Source organism: Formica exsecta, unplaced genomic scaffold (genome assembly GCF_003651465.1).
Source record: "Formica exsecta isolate Colony F162 unplaced genomic scaffold, ASM365146v1 scaffold1178, whole genome shotgun sequence".
Taxonomy (NCBI): domain Eukaryota; kingdom Metazoa; phylum Arthropoda; class Insecta; order Hymenoptera; family Formicidae; genus Formica; species Formica exsecta.
This window is the reverse complement of record NW_021848518.1, coordinates 10,335-36,145: the sequence shown is the minus strand read 5'-3', so window position 1 is coordinate 36,145 and position 25,811 is coordinate 10,335. Positions and strand designations below refer to the sequence as shown.

At 41.6% G+C, this 25,811-nt stretch overlaps 1 protein-coding gene across 3 annotated transcripts; it reads left to right on the top strand.

The window, feature by feature from the left end:
* The first annotated feature begins 3,550 nt into the window (after nucleotides 1-3,550).
* Nucleotides 3,551-10,288, top strand: LOC115240925 (1-acyl-sn-glycerol-3-phosphate acyltransferase gamma-like). Of its 3 annotated transcripts, XM_029816371.1 has the most exons (8): nucleotides 4,098-4,200; nucleotides 4,274-4,531; nucleotides 6,641-6,885; nucleotides 6,965-7,137; nucleotides 7,224-7,385; nucleotides 7,536-7,874; nucleotides 9,256-9,475; nucleotides 9,799-10,288. In XM_029816371.1, exons 3-8 carry the CDS (start codon nucleotides 6,705-6,707, stop codon nucleotides 9,885-9,887), a joined length of 1,164 nt encoding a protein of 387 aa, XP_029672231.1. In that variant the 5' UTR covers nucleotides 4,098-4,200; nucleotides 4,274-4,531; nucleotides 6,641-6,704; the 3' UTR covers nucleotides 9,888-10,288. The 3 variants fall into 3 exon arrangements, with proteins under 3 accessions (XP_029672242.1, XP_029672250.1, XP_029672231.1); XM_029816382.1 differs by lacking the exons at nucleotides 4,098-4,200; nucleotides 4,274-4,531 and adding an exon at nucleotides 3,551-4,013; XM_029816390.1 differs by lacking the exon at nucleotides 4,274-4,531 and having other exon boundaries at nucleotides 4,090-4,200.
* The last annotated feature ends 15,523 nt before the right edge of the window (nucleotides 10,289-25,811 follow it).

Below are 25,811 nucleotides of genomic sequence, written 5' to 3'. Positions count from 1 at the left end.
AATACTGACCCGAGTGCGGTTATTTGCACTGACCTGGGAGCGATTACAGGCACTGATCCCAATATAGTGCATTTAGTAACTTCTTTAGTGGTGCTCACATGTGCAATATGCGACTTGTAATCAACAAGAGAGCAGAGAAAAACCTACAATAATCAAAGAGAGATACTTTAAATATGAAATAATATAATAAATATTTAAACTATACATTGAAATTATGTGTGATAATACCTCTTTATCAGAATATTCATTTATAATATTTATCATATTCCGAACTTTCGGAATTTGTGTTTCATGTCGCATTAATACTGCCATCATTTCTTCATCGCTAGAACTGCTCGAACTATTTAACAGTTCATCTAATAATAATATTTTAGCTGCCATATTTTTTCATTGGAATACTCAAATTTGCACTGAACTGCACTGTCGAAAATCTCAGTGCAATTCAGTGCCTTCTACACTAGTGCAATGTATTTCAACCAAACGTACAAATAACACTGCACTGGGATAATGCAGTTCAATCAAACACATTTTTACTAGCACATATTTTTAGTGCACTATCAACCGAATACAAATAAAATTCTGAACCAGTACAGGGCAAGTCAACCGAATGCTAAATACTGAAAGAGTGCGCACTCAGTGCGCATTAGTGCGCACTAGTGCATTCAATCGAATTCGCCATATTATCATATATAGAGACTCTAGAAATTCTTTACTCGATAGCCAATCGCTACGCCAATAGCTCTACAGTAATATTACATTCGTCGTACGATAAACTTTTTAAGCGCATTGATTATAATTTCTAGAAATTATTTCTAGAAATTCAAGAAATTTTCTATTTTGCAACCAATCAGTATGCTTAAAAAGTTTGTCGCACGACAAATTTAATATTATCCTTAAGCTGATATTACATTCACACGGCAAAATGTTTGTCGAACGTAACGATTGATTATCGAATAGAGAATTTCTAGAGTCTCTATCGAGATTCTCCGAATTCTCCATCTGATTGCCAATCCACAAACATTTTGTCTGAATGTAATATCAGCATTATGGCTCTTGCAGATCAGCGCGATGACGCGACGCGCGATGTCCAATGAGAGCTTTATGTTTTCCAAAAATCAGAGCTTTCATTGGATATCGCGCGTCGCGTCAACGCGCTGGTCTGCGAGAACCGTTACACAACGAAGGCACGCGCAGACGCAGGATCAGCGCACATGGTTTTATAATCGTAGTAGCCTAATAATTAACTACCAAACGTTGTAATTAGACTACCAATCACCACCAAACGATTGTCTTTTAATTAAGACCAATTTGAATAAAATTGGTTGGTAAATAATATATTTGTCCGGCTAACTTTACAGTTTCCAGTTAGCCATCCCCACTACCTAACCGCACATGGTTTTTTTTTACTTTTTGGATAAATTATGGACCACTAAACGTTGTAAATAAAGGATTTGTGACCACCTAACGATTCTGCATCGAATAAGCCCCGATTTAATCGATTAGACTAAAAATTAAAAATATCCGGCTAACTTATTTACACCAATATTTTAATTATTTAATTTAAAAAAAACGATTGACTACCAAACGTTTTAATTAAGTTACCAATCATCACCAAATGACCACCAAACGATTAGATAATTTTAATTATTAAAAAGTTAAAGTGGTCCAGCTAACTTTACGGGGCTCAATTTCACCAAGTCCGGTTAAGCTGGGAGCACATACTTTTGCATAAGCGCATAACCATAAGCATAAGGAAATTGATTGGTCCATTTCCTTATGCACATACTTATGGACTAATCAATTTCCTTATGCTTATGGTTATGCGCTTATACAAAAGTGTGTGCTCGAGCCCTTAGATGAACCGACGGTTAAAATTAACAGGGTGGCCAACAGAAAATAGAGGTGAAGGAAAACCAAGCATTCATATCATTTCAGTTGGAACCCTGCTAATTTTAACCGACGGCTCATCTAACCGGACTTGGTGAAATTTGCCCCTAGTAAAATTGGCCCTAAGGGCCAATTTCACCAAGTCCGGTTAGATTAACCGACGGTTAAAATTAGCAGGGTTCCAACTGAAATTATATGAATGCTTGGTTTTCCTTTACCTCTATTTTCTGTTGGCCACCCTGCTAATTTAGATTACGTACGAGTTTAGGTTTAGAATCAGTACTTAACGTAACATAATGCATTACGGAAAAGCTTGTGCGGTGGCCCTTACTGGCCAACTTACTTATTTCCCGCATGCGCACTCCGTTTTGGTCAACACAAAATCGGGAGAGTTGCGCTACTGTATATACTGTGGTAAGGGCCAGTTTCACCAAGTCCGGTTAATGAACCGACGGTTAAAATTAGCAGGGTGGCCAACAGAAAATAGAGGTGAAGGAAAACCAAGCATTCATATCATTTCAGTTGGAACCCTGTTAATTTTAACCGTCGGTTCATCTAACCGGACTTAGTGAAATTGGACCTAAGAAAAGAACATTGTCGAGAGAGACGTAACAACAGTATAGTATTTAGTAGGTATTAAAGTATATCGGTGTAAACTATAGAGTCCTATATAATTAGAGAAGCATCGTTACCCCCTCCATACTTCCCATGATCGCCATGTTGGTCCCGCAGCTGCCCATTTGTAATCTAAAATGTCTTAAAAATGTCTCAAAGATATTTAAAATGTTTTTTTTAGAAAATAATATTACTTGGCGTCGGGACGCTACCGCGTCGCTTGACAAATATACTTTTTTCTCACTTATGGTACGCCGGTTGCGGTTGGTTTGCACGTAGGATTCATTACGGGACCAACATAGGACGCGTTCCACTTAACGACCGCAACGCTCGCGAGCATCATCTGTCTTTGTTTAACTTTCGGTGAACAACAACGGGTGTGTTCCAATATACACTGCCAGTACTGGCAGTGCTGAAAAATTGTTCCGCTATTAGCACGCAGTGTGCTGCGACAGCATCTAGTTCCATCAATGACGTCATAAATGGTAGCCATATTGCTACTGCGGTTACCGCAGCTCCCAAGGTGAAGCAGTTACAGTGCAACATGGCGTCATGCAATAAAATAGAATTGTTAGATGTAATAATTGTTAGATGTAATGTTATATTCTTCTTCTTCGGAAGAACTATCACTGCTTTCATTTAAAATTTCTAATGCTATTAAGCAAATTGATAATTTACGATGCTTGTCCATGTTTGTTGTTATTATGTTTCACTGCACTATAATTACTGCAAAGTCGTTCCGAAATATAAAATCATAATGCTACTGACAGTGCCAAAGTAATTTCGGAACGTTGCGGCAGTGAACTGTTATGACGTCATGGATGGTTGTAACGCCGGCAAAAAGGGAACACACCCTATATAGGACTCTAGTGTAAACTAGGACTATTATGACGTCATGATGGTCGCACTGCCAGCAAAAAAGGAACACACCCTGGGCTGTGTTCCGATTCCCCACCCGGGTGCACCCGATATTATAGTATACGTGACATGTACTATAATATCGGGTGCACCTGGGTGGGGAATCGGAACATAGCACTGTATATACTGTGGGTGTGTTCCCTTTTTGCCGGCGTTACAACCATCCATGACGTCATAACAGTTCACTGCCGCAACGTTCCGAAATTACTTTGGCACTGTCAGTAGCATTATGATTTTATATTTCGGAACGACTTTGCAGTAATTATAGTGCAATTCTATTTTATTGCACGACGCCATGTTGCACTGTAACTGCTTCACCTCGGGAGCTGCAGTAACCGCAGTAGCAATATGGCTACCATTTATGACGTCATTGATGGAACTAGATGCTGTCGCAGCACACTGCGTGCTAATAGCGGAACAATTTTTCAGCACTGCCAGTACTGGCAGTGTATATCGGAACACACCCTGTGTATGACAGTTTGACTATACTTTAGTAGTATAGCTAGCATTGGAGCGCCGGAGTCAGAGCTGATCAGATATCGTTTCAGTATGTTTTACAATTGGAGTTCGGTAGTAGAGTAGTAACAGAGGGGGTAAGTAAATATAGATTTTGTGTGTGTGTGTGTGTGTGTGTGTGTGTGTGTGTGTGTACACATACATGACACACTATATATACTTTCCGAGATGCAGAATCTAGATTATCATCACTACACATCTCGCATATATAATAGTGACTCTACTAGTTCAAGATATAACAAATATTGTCATTGGCGTGCATAGGTGTTAATTAATTCCATTAATCCCATTAACGTCATTGATATTGTATATTTCCATTTTGTAATATTCTAATCAGGTCGTACGCAAACGGCCAGCTACTCATTTTATCGCACTGTCATTTGGATTCGCGCGCACGGCATGGAAACATGATTCCACTGTTTTATGAGGCATAAAACAGCAATCAAACACCAAGGCGCACACATTGAAGCACATTGTTGACGTATTGTCAATGTGAACTTTGGAATTCCGCACTTTGATCCTTTCTACATTCAACGCACTTTGGCACGCACAATTTTTCTTCACGCATTTTTCTTCACCGGGAACGCTAAATTAGGTGAGCTATAATCTACGTTCTCGCAGATAGCATGGAAAAATATTCTACAATCGAATCTACATTGTATATGTGGCCAGAATTATATATAGTACGGGAGATATAATAATTTAAAGTATTATATAATATATATATATATATATATATATATGTATATGTATTTTGCTGAAATATATACTTTGTAGAAATAAAAACTTAGAGAGTTTATGACAATATATGTTTTGTAAATCTGGATCTCTAATAAAACATAGAAACAAATATTTGTTTGCTGCTTGCAATTCATTGTGTATTTTATAAGTTGACAAAGTATATGTTTTTACTTTTTTATCACTTTTATATTAGTCCCAAATATTATATAGACATCTCCAAGTATTTCCTCAAAATCTTTAATGATATTAGCTTTTTAAGCCGCTATCAGTTTTATTTCTTACAGTTATATTGATCTTTTATAGATATTGTTATGGTATTTGGTTTGTTTGGAGGAGAAATGTAAATGGAATTATATAATGTAATTGTGTGTGTGTGTGTGTGTGTGTGTGTGTGTGTGTAATAATGGTTGCTGTTTCTTCCAGAAATTAATATTTAGAATTAATACTTGAGTTTTTATTTAATCTGACACATTTCTTCCTTTCTCACTTACTCACTCTTTCTCTCTCTCTCTCTCTCTCTCTCTCTCTCTCTCTCTCTCTCACATTCCTTCTATAATATTTTTGACATACATACATAATTATAGTAATTCAACTTGTAAAAATCAAAATTTATAACACAAGTTTAATTTTCAACTTTTTAAATTTAAGCAAAAAGAAGCAAGCTTTATAAAAGCTGTTATATCATTAGTAGCAGTTATAATTATTAATATTTTAAGGATTTGTGACAATAAAAAATAAACTTAAAAGCAAAATTGAAGGCTTTGATGAGTAATATTACTTATAGAAAATCGGACTAAATGAGAACCAAGTATGGTAAATGAAGTGCAAAATCTTTCTTTTTAGTGTGAATTTATTAATAATTAAGTTTTGTATGTTTTGGTCTCTAACCATCATTTGCAACTATCATATTCTATATAATATTGTGACACTTGTTGATGATGGTCCAAATCAAGGATCAAAACATGCAAAACTGAATTATTAATAAAATGACACTGAAAAGAAAGATTTTGTGCTTTATTTATTACATCTTACTTTCATTTAGCTTGATTTCTTACTAGTAACATTAATAAACCTAATCTAGCCCATTTATTTAAAAAATTAATTTAAACTGATTATAAAACTGAAGTTAATTAAAACTTTACAGTTGATTAAAAATTAATATTTATTTGCATCCAAATTATTGACATGAATGACATAATTTAATGCTTTTTTACTCTTAAGAATGTATTAAAGAGCAAAAAATGTATTCTGTTTGTTTATATCTGAGAAACAAACTCTCTAGCAAATGTTATTGTATACAAAACTTGTATGTCTACATTTGAAATATATATATATATATATATAAATCGACGTTGCGTCGCGCATGCATTCCGCACTCTCGGTAGTACAAGCGAGCATCTCGAAATCCGCGAGTCGGTTAGCAAACGAAAATAACGAAAAATATTTATTTTTTTTCTTTCGGCAAAACTATGTTCGTGGTCTGGCAAAAAAATAGTCAATTTTAAATTTGATTATGTTATATATATATATATATACGTATATATAAACTATAATTTTTCTTTACTGTATATATTTATTACACCTATATCAACTGAATTTAAATGATGAGCCAATTGATATTAAAGCAATGTAATATAATGCCAATTTGTATGACAACATCCAGACATCAGAAAATTGTACATAACAACGCTACAATAATTTTTTTCATTCTCAGGCAAGTTCTTATATATTCGCTTGTGTAAATACTTGCACATATAGTTATCTATTATCATAAGATACCATTTTGAAATTTCTAAGTCCATTGGTCTTCCACCATAATTATTATGAATATAATGATAATTGCAACAATTAAATTTTAACAAAAATGAAAAAAATTAAAGGTTTTTTTTTTTTGTAGATGTGTGTGTGTGAATATAATTTTATCTTATTAATTAAAAAACTGGTCTGTATGCTTTTGTTGCAGGTAGAAAAAGTGAACATTTATGTTTTCTATAAAGTGTACAGTTTAATACTATTTGCTTATCACCATGGGAGTACTCACCTCCATGAAACAATCATCAGTGATACATCTTATGTTTGCTATTACATTTTTTACATCTGGCTTGATAATAAATTTCTTCCAATGCGTTTTATATTTTGGACTAAGGCCCTTTTCCAAGTATCTGTATCGCAAGATTAATTATTATCTCTGTTATTCCTTCTATTGTCGTAAGTTTATTTTATCTCTTGAATTACTTTAGTCTTTCATTTATTTCTAAGATATTAATGTTTTGAATTTTACTTTTAGAGTTAGTATTTATGGCAGAATGGTGGGCAGGATCAGACCTGATATTGTACATAGATAAGAAGGATTTTGACAAATATTTCGGCAATGAACATGGCTACCTCTTAATGAATCATAGTTATGAAACTGATTGGTTGATAGGTTGGCTATTGTGCGATCGCGTGAGATTACTAGGCGTAAGTATTTTCTTACAAAAGAAAACTTAATTTACACACCATATTTGTTTTAAAAAGATATTTATTTTTTAATTTTTATTCTTTAGAATTGCAAAGCATATGCTAAGAAATCGATACAATATATTCCAACGTTGGGATGGGCATGGAAATTTGCTGAGAGCATCTTTCTTGAGAGGAGTTGGGAGAAAGACAAGGAAAACATTAAGAATCAAATTAAGGAGTTGGTCGAATATCCTGACACGATGTGGGTACGTCTTTTCGTTTCTTTCATCTAATTGTAAGTGCAAATGTATATATATTTGATGATTTATTTTAAATGTTTAAAAAATAATAAACATAAGTAATAATAATAAATAATTCGTTGCTAACATCTAAAAATAACTATGAATTGATTATAGCTTTTGCTCTATCCCGAGGGTACGCGCTTTACATCAAAAAAATTAGAAGCCAGTCAAAAATTCGCCATTGAAAAAGGTCTACCAGTATTAAAATATCACTTAACACCACGTACAAAAGGCTTTACTGCCAGCATTCCGCACATGAGAGGCAAAGCAACAGCCATCTATGATATTCAAATAGCATTCAAACCATCTGATTCAATAAAACCGACCATGAAGAACCTCCTTTTAGGAAAATCACTGGAGGGTCATATGTATGCCAAAAGAATTCCCATTGAAGAAGTGCCAGAAGGAGAAGAGGCTGCTGCTGAATGGCTGCACAAGCTTTATCAGCAAAAAGTATACTATGTGTACATTTTTTATTATATTGAGTAGAGAAAATACTATTTTAGTAAAGATATACAATATCATATATAACACTGATTATACAATCAATAATCTGTTCTTTTCAATATACAGAGTGTCCTAGAATTACCGCACGATCTGCTAATGGCAGATTCTTGAGATCATTTGGAGACGATTTTTTTTCAGCGAAAATGTCGAGAGAGGTCATTATTTTTTGCAAGTTCCTAATTTTTTCCATCATATATCTTTGTTTCGGATCGATGTTCCAGGCGTCGGCGCCGGTAAGCTTCAGAGCTTTTCGCCGTCATTTTCTGGAGCTACCGATTCGATATCTATAAAATCACATGTAAAATTATTGCGTTTTATTTCTACAGCTTTTAAAGCGAATTAGAAAAAATTCACAGGGAGTGAAATCTCTTGGAGAAGACATTTATTTTTGGAATTTCTAATCTATTTGAGATCAAGGATTTTGGCTTTATGAAGAGATAAAACTAGAACTAGGAGATATATCAAAGTCATAATTATTTGGTGATAAGTCATTCTTTTTACTATCGCTTTTCAGTACTCGATATTACTTGTCGTGTAAGATATATTGCTTTTATTACTAAAACTTTATTAGATATATATATTATTAGTTCTTTTTTTGTATATTATGTATTTATTCTCCTGAAGTTTATTTAATGAAAAGAGTAAATTATTTATTTTCATCTGCTTATACAGGCTGTCCCAGAATTACCGCACTACTTGCTAATGACAGATTCTTGAGATCATTTGGAAACGATTTTTCCTCAGCGAAAATGTCGAGAGAGGTCATTATTTTTTGCAAGTTCCTAATTTTTTCCATCATATATCTTTGTAACTAAGCCTTAAATTAAAATTCTCTCTCTTTATTAAAGTAAACTATCTGAAATTAACTAAAGAAACTTTCCCTTCTTTTTGAATCGCTTATAACACGGAAATTATTGATTCCTCGATATTTTTGCCGAGAAAAGATCATCTTAAAATGATCTCAAAAATTTGTCATTAGTAGATGGTGCATTAACCCTGGGACACCCTGTATATTAATGGTTCTTGAATTTAAATAAATGTCTAATCGAATAGTTCTGAGTAATTTCACAAAAGATAATAGTAGATAGTCATATATTGTCATTATCAATGAACGATTTAAATCGAGCATGTCTAACTGAAGTATTTTAATATAAAAGAAAGACATACATTACAAATAAAAGGATTGTTTCTTTAAATGTTAATGAGTATAATAATAAGGCTTTACAAGTTTATGATATTGAATGAAATAATGCGCCAAGATCACTTTTTATTTTACATCAACTCAATCAATATAATACACTAACGTTAGATAAACTCTGCTTTGTAGGATCGTATGACAGAGAGTTTTTATAAGACCGGCGATTTTTTTGCCACGAGCGGAGTACCTAGGACAGACTCGTTCATGCTGAAAAGGAGATATTATTCCCTCATTAACACTATATTCTGGGCGATAGTTGTTCTTGTACCAATGTTGTATTACCTTCTAAGGCTTCTTCTATCTGGGTCGATTATCTATTTTCTCATCGGAATTGCAATTATCTTTTTATGTAAGTAGTATCCTCATATTAACTTTTATGTATCATTATTTATAATCATTACTGTTACATTATTGTTTGTATGTTAACTTGAAAGAAGTAATCATTATATTTAAAAAAATTAATTTAATTTATAACTTTTTTGATATAACACATGATTAATTAAATTTATATTTAAGAACAACTGGATTGCGATTATTCGATTTGCTTGCTTAAGAAACTCTACAGTTTCTTTTTTTTCCTTTATTTTTTTATGTACTATGATCTTAAATCACAAAACATTTTGATAGATTTTAAAAATGATTTTGTGTTCATGGAAACAAATTGAATTACAGTTTATCTGCTAATGTACAAAACGCTCGGAATGTCAGAAATAAGTAAGGGCTCGTCATATGGCGCGGCAGATGCGAAAAAGGATAAATAATTTGGAAGCAATTACTAACGAAGAACGACTCCTGAAAAGAAGTATCAAAGGAATCAGGAAGATTTTCAAGTGGTTTAGAGAAAAAAGAAAGAAATTATAAGAGAAGGCAGATATGTATACATTTGATTTATACTTCCATGTAATTCATTCAGTGACAAATTCTTTGTATAATTTAATATGTAACACATATACACACAGATTTACATGTACATTAAGTGTATATACATATGCGCGTGTACGCGTATGTACAAGTGTATGGGACATATGTGTGTACATATATGTGCGGATGTGCATGCACTAATATACAGGATATTCGGTAATAATCGTATCATCTGTCATATAGGTAGAATGAGTTAATAAACCGCATAGGAAAGTCTTCTACCGTTTTTCGATTTTCGCAATAATTAATGAAAAAATTAGTTTTAAAAAATTGGTCTATTCGTGCGAGTTATTACCGGACATCCTGTACATGTATACAAGAGATATCCTCCTATAATTGGACATTCCCTTTTATCTTTTAAATTAATTATAAGGGAGATAGACCATAACATATACATATATATACATCTTTGAATTTGTTGCACCACATATGCACTTCTTTTCAGTTTAAAACATTCTGGTCATAAACATTCACTATAAACCTAATGATGAATCTCACTCTGATTCATATTTTCAGCTTGTAAAAATCTGATAACGCATTACACGATTGCACGCATCTCGAACTTGGAATAATTTTTGATCACATCGGCAATTTCGTTCGCTTGACAAACATTGACCAATGGATGGAAAACAACACCGGTTACTATACTCCTTTCAAGTAACAATACATATCCGTGACTTCGAGATTGTGCGCACAGATTACATATAATCAATGCCTGTATCTTTATTATCGGACTGCCTACGTATATGAAATTAAATGTCTCAAATAGAACTCTATTATGTGTGTAGTGATAGCTTATAAAAACTATCTATATTAAGGAACGAAGAGATATATATTTTTTCGATATAATAAAATTTGTAACACTGTTTGAAGCAAATACAATGATGTATGTTTCAATATAATTATTTTACGTATTACAAGAGTTTTATCGGCTTGAAATATCGTGGACGATATCTATCTTTTCAGTATCAGCTTTGCGATATGGCCAACTTCCGACTTTTTTGAACATTGAATATTATGATCAATCAAATGACAGAATAATACATGTCAAACTCTTTCTAATGTAGGAGTCGCAAGTTGATTATATCGCAGAATCGAAATTGAAAAAATAGATGTTACTTCTGATATTTCAAGACGACAAAACTTGTATAATATGTAAAATAATTACATTGAATTATACATCATTGTATTTGCTTTGAAAAATGATACAATTTTTATTCTATCGAAATTTGTATATTATTGTATAAAATTTATGCATATCTCTTTGTTTTTTAATACAAAAAGATTTTGTAAGTAACCACTATACTTATAAAAGAGTTTAGTTTGAGCTATTTAATTTGATATATACATTGATATATACCGGTGTCCGGAGTTAATCGCATCATCCGTCGTGTGCAGGTAGAGCAGGTAAAACCGAGAAGAAAAATCTTTTACAATTTGGCTGTGTGTATATACTATATATAATGGTATATCTCCATTAGTTTCAATTTTAAATATTAAAAGGTATATTCATTTATGATAGGACATCTTTTGGGTGTATGCATGCGTGCGTGTGATAGGCGTGCGTGCGTGTGATGGGTGTACATGCGCGAGTACGTGCGTGCGTGCGTGAACACTTACACAAGCAAGCAATTTTTCGCTTTACTTTATGATTCTGAGTTACTCTCATTTCTGAAGCGACGGAGTATTCTTACTTGTTATCTGACATACATATGGCAATACTAGATTATACATAAGTCATTTTATATAATAAAATTTTGACATTTTCTATTTTATCTTGTTAAAAATCGCTTTAAACGGATATTTTTTTTGTAAATTATCTGAGATGTTTGATTGAACTGGTTATTTTAACCAGAAAAATATTTCAAAAATCCATTAAAATCACTTTCATAAAGATAAAATAAAATATGCAAAGATTTTATTGGATAACTTTTTCATGAATGATTTATTACTGTCATATATAAATTATATTCAAGTAAAATAAAGCTTATTCAAGTAAAAAAATCTATTCGCTCGAAAAATAGCAGGGATGTTACAAGTCAGTGTCACAAAGTGAAGGAAAAAATCATTCATGAAGCGAGATAATATTGTGTGTGTATATGTACACGCGTGCGTGCGAGCGTATGCGCTTGGTATTGTTATATAATGTTTATACCTTTTTCTGCATTAGCATTTTTTCAAATATAGCGATCGTTATTGTTGAATAAACGGTTCAATCCTCTAATGCGCCATTAGCAATAATTGAATTTCGGACTTATACTATCGGATTTATACTATATTTTCTTCCAATTTTGAATTATATATGACATGTATTTATCAGATATTATGTATCTTACATTTTGTATAACTCAAAAACTGTCTTAACAAATGTTATTTGTTAATTAATCTGGATTATTTGATATGTATCAATTTATTGATTTAATATTGACTGCAAAACTCTTCTTGCTAAGAATTCGCGCCTACTCTTATGCAACAATCGCGATATTAAACGATGTTTTCATTATATAGACTGAAACATCTATAAAATAATACAATATTTAAATATTTTTGTTTTTCTTTTAAATACGAAATAGGAAAATATTGTTTAGTACAAAGTTGCCTCTTTTGGGGTAAATATGGTAATAAAGAAAAAAATTGCTTAAGGCTATTTTTTCGAGATTTTAAGATCAAGATAATGTCTGAGGATTATCATAGAATTGATGATTCAGAACATCAAAGACATTAACAACAGAAGATAACAGAGGCCCAACCTGCGAGGAAACGGAAGCACATCAAGTCATAAGATTTGTTATATATGTTTGTCATTAACATTTTTTTAAATAAAATTATATATTTTTTTTCTATATTCTAATTTTTCCTATATGTGTCTCTGCAAAGCATAAACAGATTATAATAATACATATAATGATATTATTATTATTCTTCTTTGATAGTTTAAAGTGATAATTTTTAACATTAATATCCTAGATAGCCAAGTTTGCCCGATCATGTATTGCAAATTATGCATTACATATTATATCGGTAGAACTCTGGCAGCAGCCGCGCATGATTTGCCATTTCAATTAGCGCCGGCAGAAATGTAACAGAAAACAAACAATTTCTGCATCATTATATGCTACAAAAAATGCTGCAAAATTTAAGCAGAAATTCTTGGCATAAAAACAGTAGATTTAAAGCATTACGTGTTGGCACAATATGTCAACAGAAACGAAATAAAAACTGAACATAACATGACACATCATGCTATATCGACAGAATATCGTTAGAAATCGAATTTATCTGCAAGTACGGCGTAATGGCAGAAATGCTGCAAAAATTAAGCATGCGCTGCCATTTCAAAAGAAAACAGCAAAAACACAGCAGAAACACAGCATGATCTGTTGTCATAAAATGGTAGAATCACAGCAATATTAAGATATGCTGTATCAAGTTAGTTCTTTCGTTTACCGCTATATGACGTATCTATCTCGTAATCAAGTTTCTGTTATAGGCAAATATAAAGATCGCAAAGCGCGGTTAACAAGATTAAAAATATGTAATGGCTCCTGCACACAGAATACGGCGACACGGCAAGCGTTGCCACATCCTGTGTCCTGTGTACAGGAGTCATAATATCTATTTTTATCAGCTTAATTTCTGAATTGTAACAAAGGACTCAGAATATTAAACTAAAAGTTTGGAAACCGAGTGGATAATTAGAAAATTAATTGACTTCTTGAAACAAAATAAAGAGTTCAATTTCCATACAAATCTTGAAATTTACGAATTATTAATAAATTAATCATTTATTTAAATTTATATATTTAATTAATTATTTATAACTATGCTTTTACCCAGATTTTATTGTCTCTATATTAGTAATTATGCTTTGCAGGCGTGTTTTATCTTTACTGTGTTTTCGTCGTCACATTGTGATAGCAGGCAATGCTCGATTTTTGCTGCATTTCTGCCGTCACGTTGTAACGGCAGACTATGCTTGATTTCTGTCGCATTTCTGTCGTCAGATCTGATATGGCAGACTTCGCTTGATATTTGTTACATATCTGCTGTCACGACGTAATAACAAATAATACTCGATTTTTGCTCTATTTTCTCTGTTATATTATATCGGCAAGCTGTGCTGCCAGAAGTAAAGCTTAATGAGGACGCAGCAGAGTAGAATCTGCTGCGAAGTCATGATTGAATTGGCTGGCATATTGCTGGCATACTGCTAGCATTTTGCTATCTGGGATAATATATTGAAATTGTAACATTAATAATGCTCGTATGTTTTACAACATATACATGATGTTATTAATGAAAATATGGAGCGATGTATTATATTGTTGGATATGCATTAATAATATACTGCTTCATATCTTTCAATGTTGTGAACTTGGTAAACATCATTTTTTAGTTTCCTCGATAAAAAAAGTTTAATGAAATGAAGTCCAGTAAACAATTGGATATTTCACTTTCTTTTCACATTCTTTTATTTCTTCCAACATTTAGGAAACTTTTTATTATAAACTATTCTCATGAACATAATGAGCTGGGGTTTCTCCCAGCAAGCTCTATAATGGAGTAAGCCTTCCTTATTGAATGCTTTTCAGCAAAAAGACACAAAGAGACATTGTGTCACATAATTAACCATAGTGTATGAGCATTTAATGGAGTAATCTAATTTTTGACATAATTATTAGTTCGCGTTGATATAAGTTATTTTTTCTGTCTTTTTACAAATATCATAAATATTTATATAATAATATTTATAATATTTAATTTTTATTGCATCTATATTAATAATTATGCTTTGCAGGCGTGTTTTATCTTTACTGTGTTTTCGTCGTCACAATGTGACAGTAGGCTATACTCAATTTTGCTGCGTTTCTGCCGTCACGTTGTAACGGCAGGCCATGTTTGATTTCTGCCGCCAGATCTGATATGGCAAACTTCGCTCGATATTTGCTATAAATCTAGATCTAGACCTAGATCTAGGACTCTAGTCACGACGTAATAGCAATTAATACTCGATTTTTGTTCCATTTTCTCTGCTATATTATATCCAGATATGTCAGATTGCAGACGCAATAGCACGCAGTAGCATGAAGGGGATAGGTTGGCAACGTACACGAAAGCATGAACTCTTGTGCGCTCGACGCTTGGCGGCTCGGCCAGCTTCGGGATACAGGAGACAGGTATATGATCTTTTGTCTCCTTTTCTCTTGGGTTGTAGCGTGGCTATGTGATCCTTGAAATCTCGAGCTGGCAAGTTAGAGCTCCATAAAGTTAGCCGGACCACTTTAACTTTTTAATAAAATTATCTAATCGTTTGGTGGTGATTGGTAGCCTAAGTAAAACGTTTGGTGGTCAATCGTTTTTTTCAAATTAAATAATTAAAATTTTGATATAAAGTTAGCCGGACATATTTTACTTTTCAGTCTAATCGATTAAATGAGGGCTTATTTGATGCAGAATCGTTAGGTGGTCACGAATGCTTTATTTACAACGTTTGGTGGTCCATAATTTATCCAATAAGTAAAAAAACCATGTACTAGGTAGTGAGGATGACTAACTGGAAGCTGTAAAGTTAGCCGGACCAATATATTATTTATCAACCAATTTTGTTCAAATTGGTCTTAATTGAAAGACAATCGTTTGGTGGTGACTGGTAGTCTAATTACAATGTTTGGTAGTTAATTATTAGGCTACCACGATTATACAAAACCATGTGCGCTGACCCTGCGCCTGCGCGTGCCTTCCTCGTGTAAAGGCGCCTTTACATGGCAGCGTCAAGCGTCGAGCGTCGAACGTTAAGCCTCTGCGCAGAATATTGTTGTCCAGAATTATATATATTTATTTCATATATTTTATTATATAATAGATGTGTCTGTGTGTTATTATTATTATTAATCAAAAATATATTATAAAATGTCACTATTCTGGCGATGTAAATTAAAATTAAATTAAAATAGAAATGCAGCAAGAGATTTTGGGTGGCTGAAATATTCAAATAAAAAACACAAAAAGGGAATCACAAATGACAAAATAACACAGTTTGAAAAACTATTGTTAAAAGTAGAAAATGATTTAAAAGAGCAGTATGTTATAAACGCGCAGAAAAAAATTATGAAAAAAATCGATCGGACACAGTCCCGATCGGACATAGGCTCGATCGGACACAGACCCAATCGGATACAGTTCCGATCGGACACATATGGTTGCAACCGGACACCATCCCGATCGGACACAGTATATCAAAAATATATAGGTTTGGGTTAGGTTATATCTTCCGGAAGTGGAGCCCCCTGTAGAGGGGCGAAACATACTGTCTCCACGCATATACTTTTTAATGCGAAGTAAGGTTCCACATAGATTTACAACTTTCCACACGAAGCGAGGTTCGACGCAAACCTATATGTCTAGTTTTCTGATAGTGGAGCCCCCCCGAAGGGGGGGCGGAACCCACATTGTCCACGCATACATTTTCCCATCCACACAACAATTGTAGGGTGGACCTAGCTTCGCGATGGGGTCTGTGTCCGATCGAGCCTGTGTCCAATTGGGACTGTGTCCGATTGCAACAGTATGTATCCAATCGGAACTATGTCCAATCGAGTCTGTGTCCGATCGAGCCTGTGTCCGATCGGGACTGTGTTCGATCGAGCCTGTGTCCGATCGAGCCTGTGTCCGATTGGGAAATATTGTCGTGTCCGATCGGTAATGTGTGCAATCGAGACTCATTCGTCTAGAGGTGGAAGGAGACGTTCCTGACCTGCATCATGTCCGTGCTAACTTCATTTCTTTCTTTCATCGATTCTGAATGATATGGAAAATTGCTTACAACACATTTTATTATTTGGAAAACAATTTTTATTTATTTATTCTTCTTCTTTATTGGCACTACAGACTCCAGTGGTCTCTGGCCTGACTACTTCTCCTCTTCCAGACGTCTCGCTCCTCACTCCATCCAATGCCCACTTCCCGCATGTCCAGCCTTACTTCGTCCTTCCACCTGGTTCTGGGTTGTCCCCTTGGTCTTGAGCCAATATATCTATAGGACATAGTAGGTTTGGCCATTCTGCTGCTGTCCATCCTCGTTACATGCCCAAACCATCCTAACCGTCGCAGTCTAATATGTGCCGACAGGGTGGGTTCCCGTAGCAGCTCCTCTAACTCCTGGTTTTTCCTCAACCGCCATTCGTCACCTTCCTTCACTGGCTCAAAGATCTTTCTCAGTACTTTTCTCTCAAAACAGTCCACTTTTCTGCGGGTATCTTGCGTAAGGGTCCATGTCTCACTTCCATATGTGACCACCGGTTGAATGTAGTCCCAGCTCCCCCCGCGTCGTCATCCGACGATGAGCTACCCGCGTGTTGCCGACGAGCGCCGCGGGCGAAAAAGCTATCGCCGAGACAAAGGTGTTGCGGGTGACCGCAGTCAGGGTCGACCGGCCTGGACCGTCTTCTTCGAAGACGAAGACAAGGGCCAGGTCAAGCTCTGCTGCGAGACAACATCCGTATTCGAGGGACGAGAGCCAATCCCGGGCTGTGAGTGAGCCTTACACACCCGGGAAGCCCAGGCGCTTAGAGCGCGTTAAAGGAAGGTAGCGTCAGCCGGACCCCCGCATCATCATCGGTGGGGACTCCGTATGCTAGCGCTAGCGGTAGCGAGGGCTCGCAGGAGTTCCTCACCGAGATGGGCCCCGGCGGGCTCCCTGTTAAGAGGGGGAGGGGTAGACCCCCACCACCGGGGAGCACGTGGGGATTCACGAGAAGCGCGAACGAGAGGCCGCCCTCCGGAAGGAAAGGGACAGGGAGAACAGGACTAAAAAGGCCCTGTCGGAGAACATCCCTCCCCCCCCCTTCTGAGTAAGGAGCTGAGGGTGTACGAGGCCCAGTGCGCGGAGGAGCTGGGCCTCGCACCCACGGACGTAACTGCGAGGAGCCTTGAGGAAGCCGCGGCGATCGACAGGATTGCCGCTTGTTCTGGCGACCTCAAGGGCTCCTTACAGAGAAAACTGAGGGATGCTGCCGCCGTTGTAAGGGTGGCCCTCCTACGGCGGGACTTGAAGTCCCTGGCTGACAGGAATGAAGGTCTCCAAAAGGAGGTCCATTCCTTGAGCTGGAAGCGGTACGCCGCGCTAAGCCCTTCGTCAGGCTGCCTCTCGCCGGCTCGCCCGAGGAGGCCCCCCGCAAAAGAACGCGGGGCGCCCCTCGGGTGAAGTCGGTCGAAATTGTGAACCACCCTGTAAGGGTGGAGCGTCTACAGGAAAAGCGGGTCCCCGACCGTTAGTGGGGGATTTGCGGTCCTCAACGTCCCCACGGGGAAGGGGGGTTATGGGACCTGTGTCCCCAACGTGTGATTGGGGGGTTATACGGGGAGGTGTGGGACCTACGTCCCAAACTTTGGGTGGAGTTCGGGGGAGTTCGCGGGGGGGTGTGGCCATGAGGCCCCCTTTGAGGGGAACATCGGCCCTCCTTCCGGAGGACTATCTCCTTGGGATTGTGGACGAGGGCGCCAAGTCTTAGTATGACTGGTATACCGAACAAATTGGCGCCCTGTCGACCTGTGGGCGGCTTTGGGCCGCGGTAGGCCTGGACGGCCTCTCGCGTCGACCTACCGCTCGCCGGTGCAAGACTTCCTCCCCTCCCTCCCGGTGCTTCTGCGCCGGGACAGGGCAGGAGGAAGAGAAAAAAAAAGGGAAAGCGCGGATCGGGGGGAAGAGTAATACGAGGCCCGCTCCTCCCCCACCCCCTCCTCCGTGCGGTCCGCGTGCGGGCGCGGGGGGCCGGTAAATGCCGCCCCCTCGTGGCGCCCAGCGGCCATCGCAAAACAGGGGCCCCCCTCCGCCACCGCGTGCCTGGAGCCAGGACGAACCCTGGTCCTGGGTCGTGGGACGGAGGAAAAGGAGAGCCCAGAGGGCTGGAACCGGGCAACCGGCCCAGCCCAATGGGCGGAAGATGCTCACTGCTCGCGCCCCCCCCCCGCTCCTAGGAGCAAAGGGGGACAGCAGGAGCAGAGCAAGAGACAGCCCCCTAAGGGAGCTGCCAAGAGGAGATTCCCCCGGACAGCGGCCGTGACTAAGCGAACGTGCCCTGACGGGGGATACGAGAAGGCCCTTGCGAGGGCACGGAAGGAGGTCGATCTCCAGAAATTAGGGATCGACTCCCTCAGGATTCGGGAGGCGGCCACCGGCGCGATGGTGGTCGAGCTGCCGGGGTCGGGCGAAAAGAAGGGCCCGACCGCCGTGCAAAGGGCAGATTCCCTGATGCTCGACCTCCGTCACGTATTCGTTGGCGATGATGGGGTGAGGTTAGCTTGCCCCATCAGAAGGGCCGAGCTGCGGCTCAGGGGCCTGTACCGCTCCCTTGCGACCACAGATATTGCGGCGGCAATTGCCAGGGAGAGTGGCTGCCTCCCGGAAGAGGTGCGGGTCGGGGACGTCAAGTTCTCGATCAAGGGTATGGGCAACGGTATGGGCCCAATGCCCACTGAGGGCGGCCAACCGTGTGGCCGCGGCGCGGACCATCCAGATTGGATGGTCCAGGGCCGCAGCGGAGCTGTTGGAGAAGAGGCCCCTCCAGTGCTATAAATGCCTGGAGAAGGACCACGTATAGCAGCACTGCAGCAGCGCTGTAGATCGCAGTGGCTGCTGCTACCGCTGCGGCAAGATGGAGCACCTTGCACGTGATTGCGCGGGCAAGGTCAGTTGCCCCATCTGCGCGGAGTTGGGCCGCCCAGCGGACCACCGCGTGGGGAGTGCGAGGTGCACTCCCCCCAAAAAGAAGAGGCCGGAGCAGGGGAGGCGAGTAACACTCCCCTCGGTCAGTCAAACTGGCCGAGATCACGGACAGCCGGTCATCTGATACCCGCAAATGCGGGGCAGACGACGAGGGGGCTTCCGCGAAAGCCCCCCTAGAGAAAAGACCCCCTAGGGCCAAGACGAAGGTCACCACGCCTCCGACATCATTGTCGGAGGTCATGATGACCGAACCTGAGAACCATGTTAAATAGTGGCCCTCAGACTACTGCAAGCGAACCTCAATCACGCCCCCCGGGCGCAGGACCTCTCCCTGCATATCCTGGCGAAGCGTGGTTGCGGGTTGGGGATTGCGGCAGAGCCCTACCAAGTCCCCGAAGCCAGTCCATGTTGGATTGGCGACGAGGCGGGCTCTGTTGAAATCATTTGGAGGAGCGACCCCCTACTCCCCTGCTGCACGCCAATAGAGGCGGGGCGGGGAGTAGTGGCGGTTCGCTGGGGGCCCATCTCCGTGGTGGGATGTTATACCTCCCCGAACGTGGACCTCGCACATTACGAGGCGTTTCTGGACGGGATGGCGGCTATTTATCGCCGCCAACTGCCCCGTCCGGTGGTCGTGGCCGGGGACTTTAACGCGAAATCGACGCGTTGGGTTTTCCGGTTCACGAACGCTAGGGGCAGGGTTCTAGAGGACTGGGCGGCGGCACTCGGCCTGTGTTTGCTGAAAACGGGGTCGAGGAGCACCCTCGTGCGGTGGCAGTCGGTCCCGGATTTATCCTAGGCCACCCCTGCCGCCGCGCGCTTAGTTAGTAGTTGGCGGGTGGTGACGGAGTGTGAAACATTATCGGACCATCTCTATATAGAGATGGTCCTTACCGTCGCCGGCCACAGGATGCTCAGCCGCTCCCAGGGCCGGGGAGATGCCCGGCCACGGAGATAGGCCAAACGGAAGCTGAACTCGGACAGGCTAATCGCAGCTGTCCTCGCGGCCGATTGGCCGTGCTCGGGCGGTGAAGGGCGGGGGATAGAAAAGGAAGTAAACTGGTTCCGGGGCGCGCTTCGCGATGCCCTGGACTAACCCCCGCCCGCGGAGGGCGGCGTACTGGTGGTGCGAGGAGATAGCCAAATTACGGCGCTCCTCGATAGCCGCCAGACACCGCTTCACCCGGGCTCGGCGTCGCGAGGACGGCTATCGCGTACGAGGGGTTCCGAGTCGCACGAAACGCCCTCAGCGCGGCGATCAGACGGGCCAAGGCCAGGGAGTGGGACGAGTTACTCCACTCCCTGAACTCAGACCCATGGGGGCGCCCTTATAGGCTTGTGCTTAACAAGCTGAGATCATGGGCGCCCCCGGTGATGGAGTCCCTTGAACCCCAGGTCCTCGATGAAGTCCTGGGGGCCCTCTTTCCTTCGGAGGGCACCCCGTTTTCGAGCGGCGGCCAGAAGGTCGCCACTCCATGGACCGAGGACTTGGAGGTGACGAGAGACGAGATGGCTGGGGTAATCCGTCGATTAAGGCTGCGAGGCAATAAGGCCCCGGGCCCCGACGGTATCCCCGGTCGGGTCTAGGTTCTGGCCTTGGACCACCTGTCCGAACGCCTGAGGCAGCTCTTTACGAGCTGCCTCAGGCAAGGGTATTTCCTCTCGGCTTGGGTGAGGGCCCGATTGGTCCTCATCCCAAAGGGGGGCAAGCCAGGGAACTCCTCTTCTGCCTATAGGCCAATATGCTTGCTGGACGAGGCGGGCAAGCTATTGGAACGCTTGCTGGTCGACCGCCTCGTCCGGCACCTGTCCCGGGAGGGAATGGATCTCCACCAGGATCAATTTGGATTCCGCGAGGGAAGATCAACAAGCGATGCGATCTTTCGCGTCAGATTCCTCGCGGAGTCCATCATGGAGGAGGGCAGGGTGGTCGTTGCGGTATCTCTTGATATCCGCAACGCGTTTAACACCTTGCCCTGGAACAGGGTGAGGGAGGCCGCCGTTAACTTTGGCCTCCTCCCTATCTGGTGGGGATCCTGGAAGCTTACTTCCGGGACAGGCGGCTGGAGTACACGGATAACCGTGTACTCCTGTGCAGAAGGGGGATGTACTGCGGGGTTCCACAGGGGTCAGTTTTGGGCCAAACTCTGTGGAACCTCGCGTACAACAAAGTCTTTGGTACTGCCCTCCCCCCCGGTTGCAGCGTCGTCGGCTATGCCGATGACACTATAGTGCTGGCCGGGGGAGATAGCTGGGGGGAACCCGTTAGAGCGGCCAACGTGGCGGTAGCGTGCGTCGTCCGCGCAATCCACGGCATGGGTCTGGAGGTGGCGCCTTATAAGTCTTAGGCGCTTTTCCTCCATCGGGGGCGGCGTAACCATATGCACGGAGCCCCCCCGGATGCGGCCTACTCTCTAAACCGCTCCTCGGGGATGCGCGTCGTCGAGGCCATCCGCCCCCGCCTGATTAAATGGGTGGAGAGGGCGGATGGCGAGGTGTCACACCGTATGGCACAGGTGTTTACGGGCCATGGGTGCTTCGTCTCCTACCTGTGTGGTATCGGTCGCGAAGAGGACGCACGCTGCCACCACTGTGATGGGGACGAGGACACGGCGCGGCACACGCTGGAGATTTGTCCAGCGTAGGCAGAGGAACGTCGTGTCCTTGTCCAACAATTATGGAGTAGCGACAATAAAGAGACAAATCAATTAGTAAAAAAAAGTAATTGTTTTTAAGAAAAAGTATGTAATTATTTACAATGTATTTTTTAAAACAATTATTTGTTTTTTTCTTTACACTAATTGATTTGTCTCATTATTTTGTACATAAAAGTATTACGGTAAGATTATCGAAAACTAAATATTTTACGAGATATTTTATTTTTTATATCAAAATATGTCAGATTAAAATATAAAATAACTCAAAAAGTACTTAATGAAAAAATACTTTATTATAATGTTTTGGAAAGCTCGGCTTTCGACGCTCGGATCGGCTCGTCGGTGTCCGGGTTCGAAAGGAGGGAAGACTCAAGCTTACGAGACACAGTAGATGTAAAGAAAGATAGTTTTGAGCTGGTCGGGATAGGATCTGGTCCCGATGTCTCGGCCGGCCGGGCTTATATACCCGGCCGGCGGCCCCCACTGTGCGCCGTCGGTCCAGCGGTGGGAGTCGGTACCGCGTGGGGACCCCGCGAGAGCGAGACAGAGCGTGTCGGCGAGCGAGAGCGCATGCTGAGCGAGACAGCGCGTGCCGATGAACGAGAGCGCGTGCCGAGGTCGCGCGCGCGTGCGTTAGGCAATATGGCGGCGGCGGGATAGGTAAAGCTGGGTTAATAAGCAGGCCAGGTGTGTCTATATATATATTTTACGGCTAGTTTTCAACATTGGTCGTAGTAACGGCCCTGCCGTTACATCACCCCCCCCTCTCCTAGATGGTGTGGGCGACGAGTCGGGTGGTGGTTCGGCGTAGCCGGCTGCTGCGGAGAGTCCCGTCGGCGTTGAACCGGAGGGTCCACTGGCCCTCCGGGGTCCACTGCCGGTAGCGTCGTGAGACGTGCACCGCGCGGTGGGGTATTCGCAAGACGGTCCCGGCGGCGACTTTGACCGCCAGTGCTTCCGGGGGGTGCAGTCCCACCGGGTGGAGTGGCCGGGTGGTTGGCTGTTTCGGCGTTGGCGGTGGCACTTTCGGCGCGTGGGCGTGTGGTGGTGCCGACCATGGTCCGGTTGGCCGACTGGTGGCGACGCTTCTCGGTGTCGGCGGAGCTGGTGGTGGTGCTGCGACCCGTGCTGCTGCCGCACAGGCGGCTTGGGTTTGGCGGGCGCTTCTCGGCTTCGGTGGCGGTTTCCGTCCCTGGAGCCGGCGGCGGTCCGGTGACGGTGGTGGCGGCGCTAACAGGAGGAGGGCCTTCCTCCTGTTATCGGCGTCGGACCGCTGTATGGCGGTTCCCACCAGCGGTGGGCGGCGGTGCGGGTCGGGCGCCCGCGGTGGCTCGCCCCTTGGTGGTGTGACGAGCGTGGGTCCTGGGCCGATAAGGAGGTCGACTTCATCGTCGGACCAGCTGCCAAAGAGCTCCTCAAGCTGCCTTCGCTCTGCGTCGGTCGGCATCTTGGACTGACTGATTTTTCGCTTTCTCAGCGCGTGGGCTTTTATACGCCTATCGGGAATGTCTGGAATGCGGCGAGCTTTGTTTTTGTGGGTCGCGGCGCGTTGGTTTTGCGGGTCGCGGCGCGTTGTTTTTGCGGTTCGCGGCGCGTTGTCGGGCTGGTTGTGCCCTCGGTCGTGCGTTGCTGGGGCTCGGATGCCCATGCTTGGTAATCGCGCGGTTCCCGGGCGTGTACCGACGTTCGCGGGCGGTACTCGCGTCTTTACCGGCCGTCGTTGGAGTTCTCTGCGTATACCGACGCTCGCGCTCGGTAATTGCGGCGTTCCTGGCGTACCGACGTGGATTACCGATACGGGCCAGGGTTTGTACCGACGCGAGTTGTCGGTAAGGGCCGGTGTTAGGCTGGCGCAGGTTGCTAGGGGCCGGTCGTGGTTCGGCGGGTCGTCGTCGTTGTGGGGCGAGTCCGGGTGCGCCTTCAGGTCCTGGATGTGGACGTGCCGGTGCCAGCGCCCGCGTCGATCCCGGAGGTCGACGATGACGGGCGAGATTATCCTGCGTACTTCCAGGGGCCCTACGAACTTTGGAGCCAGTTTGGCGTTAAACGCCTGCGCCTTGTTGGATAAAACGCTCGTCCCACGTTTTCTGGCTTCTGCCCACGTACTGGGCGATCATTGTCTTGATGGTCCTGTTGGCCCGCTCCACCGGATTATACTGCGGCGTGTATGGTGGTGACATACGATGCCGTATCCCGAAGGCGGTCAGCATTTTCTGCAGTTGGTTGGACTTGAGTTGGGTCCCGTTATCTGAGATGACCGATATGAAGCCTTGGATCTCCTATGATGACGAGTTTTCCGACGAAGAAAATGGAACGAGTGCATCTGAGGACAGATGCTTGACCAGGATGGCCGAGTGTGGGATCTAGATTCTGGGAATATTGAGAGCGCTCAATCACGTGATCGACATACAGGTGACATGCCTCGACCGCGTGCGTTATTATTTAAATGTGTTATTATTAATATTAAATTAAAATTAATGTATTGTATTATTACTATTATTACTATTATTATTATTACTATTAGAAAATGTAAAAGAAGAACGATAATGTGGGATTGAGAGATGTGAATTTAATGAAAATTAGTTTTGCCCGTGAAATTTCAAAGTTAATAAATCTTACTATCATCAGATTTAAAATTTGTCTTTCTTTAAAATAAATTTTTTGAACTCATCGATTTTGTATTATTTTATAAATTCATAAATACAAGAATATTTTTATTTAGCATTTATTAATACAGCAAAGTAGCATTTATTTATTATTACAATACAGGGTGTCCTAAAACTACCGTATTTCCTCTTAATGACAGATTCCTTAGAAAATTTCAAGACGAAAATCCTAATACAAAAATGTCGAGACTATAATAGTATTTAAATGGGAAGCGATTATATTTTACGAATGACAGGGCTAAGATTTCGCGCGCTTAGGCACGGCGAATAGTAGACACCTTTATGGTAACATTGATCGACCACTTTGACAGCTGAAGTTGAAACATGTCAAAAATTTTTACTTGTATCATTTTTGAGATGCCTTTAGTTCTTGCATCCATTATTCGTAAAAAGAATATACGACATACAGGTGACATGCCTCGACCGCGTGCGTGTGCGTGTTGGGCCTGTCGCTAATACGATTCGGAGCGGGAGTCGTCTACCGGTCGCCGAAACGATAAGACGTATTAATTTAACTATACCGCTCAATAATATACTCGCGTCAAATAAATGTAGTATATGAGAATAAAAGATACCACAATATTAAATTAAAATAAATGTATTTTATTATTACTATTAGTTCAAAATTGAATCATTAAATTTTCGTTTCTAAATTTCGCCGTTATATTAAAACGATTGCCTCAGAAAATAAAACACGAGCGAGAACAAACAGCGTCG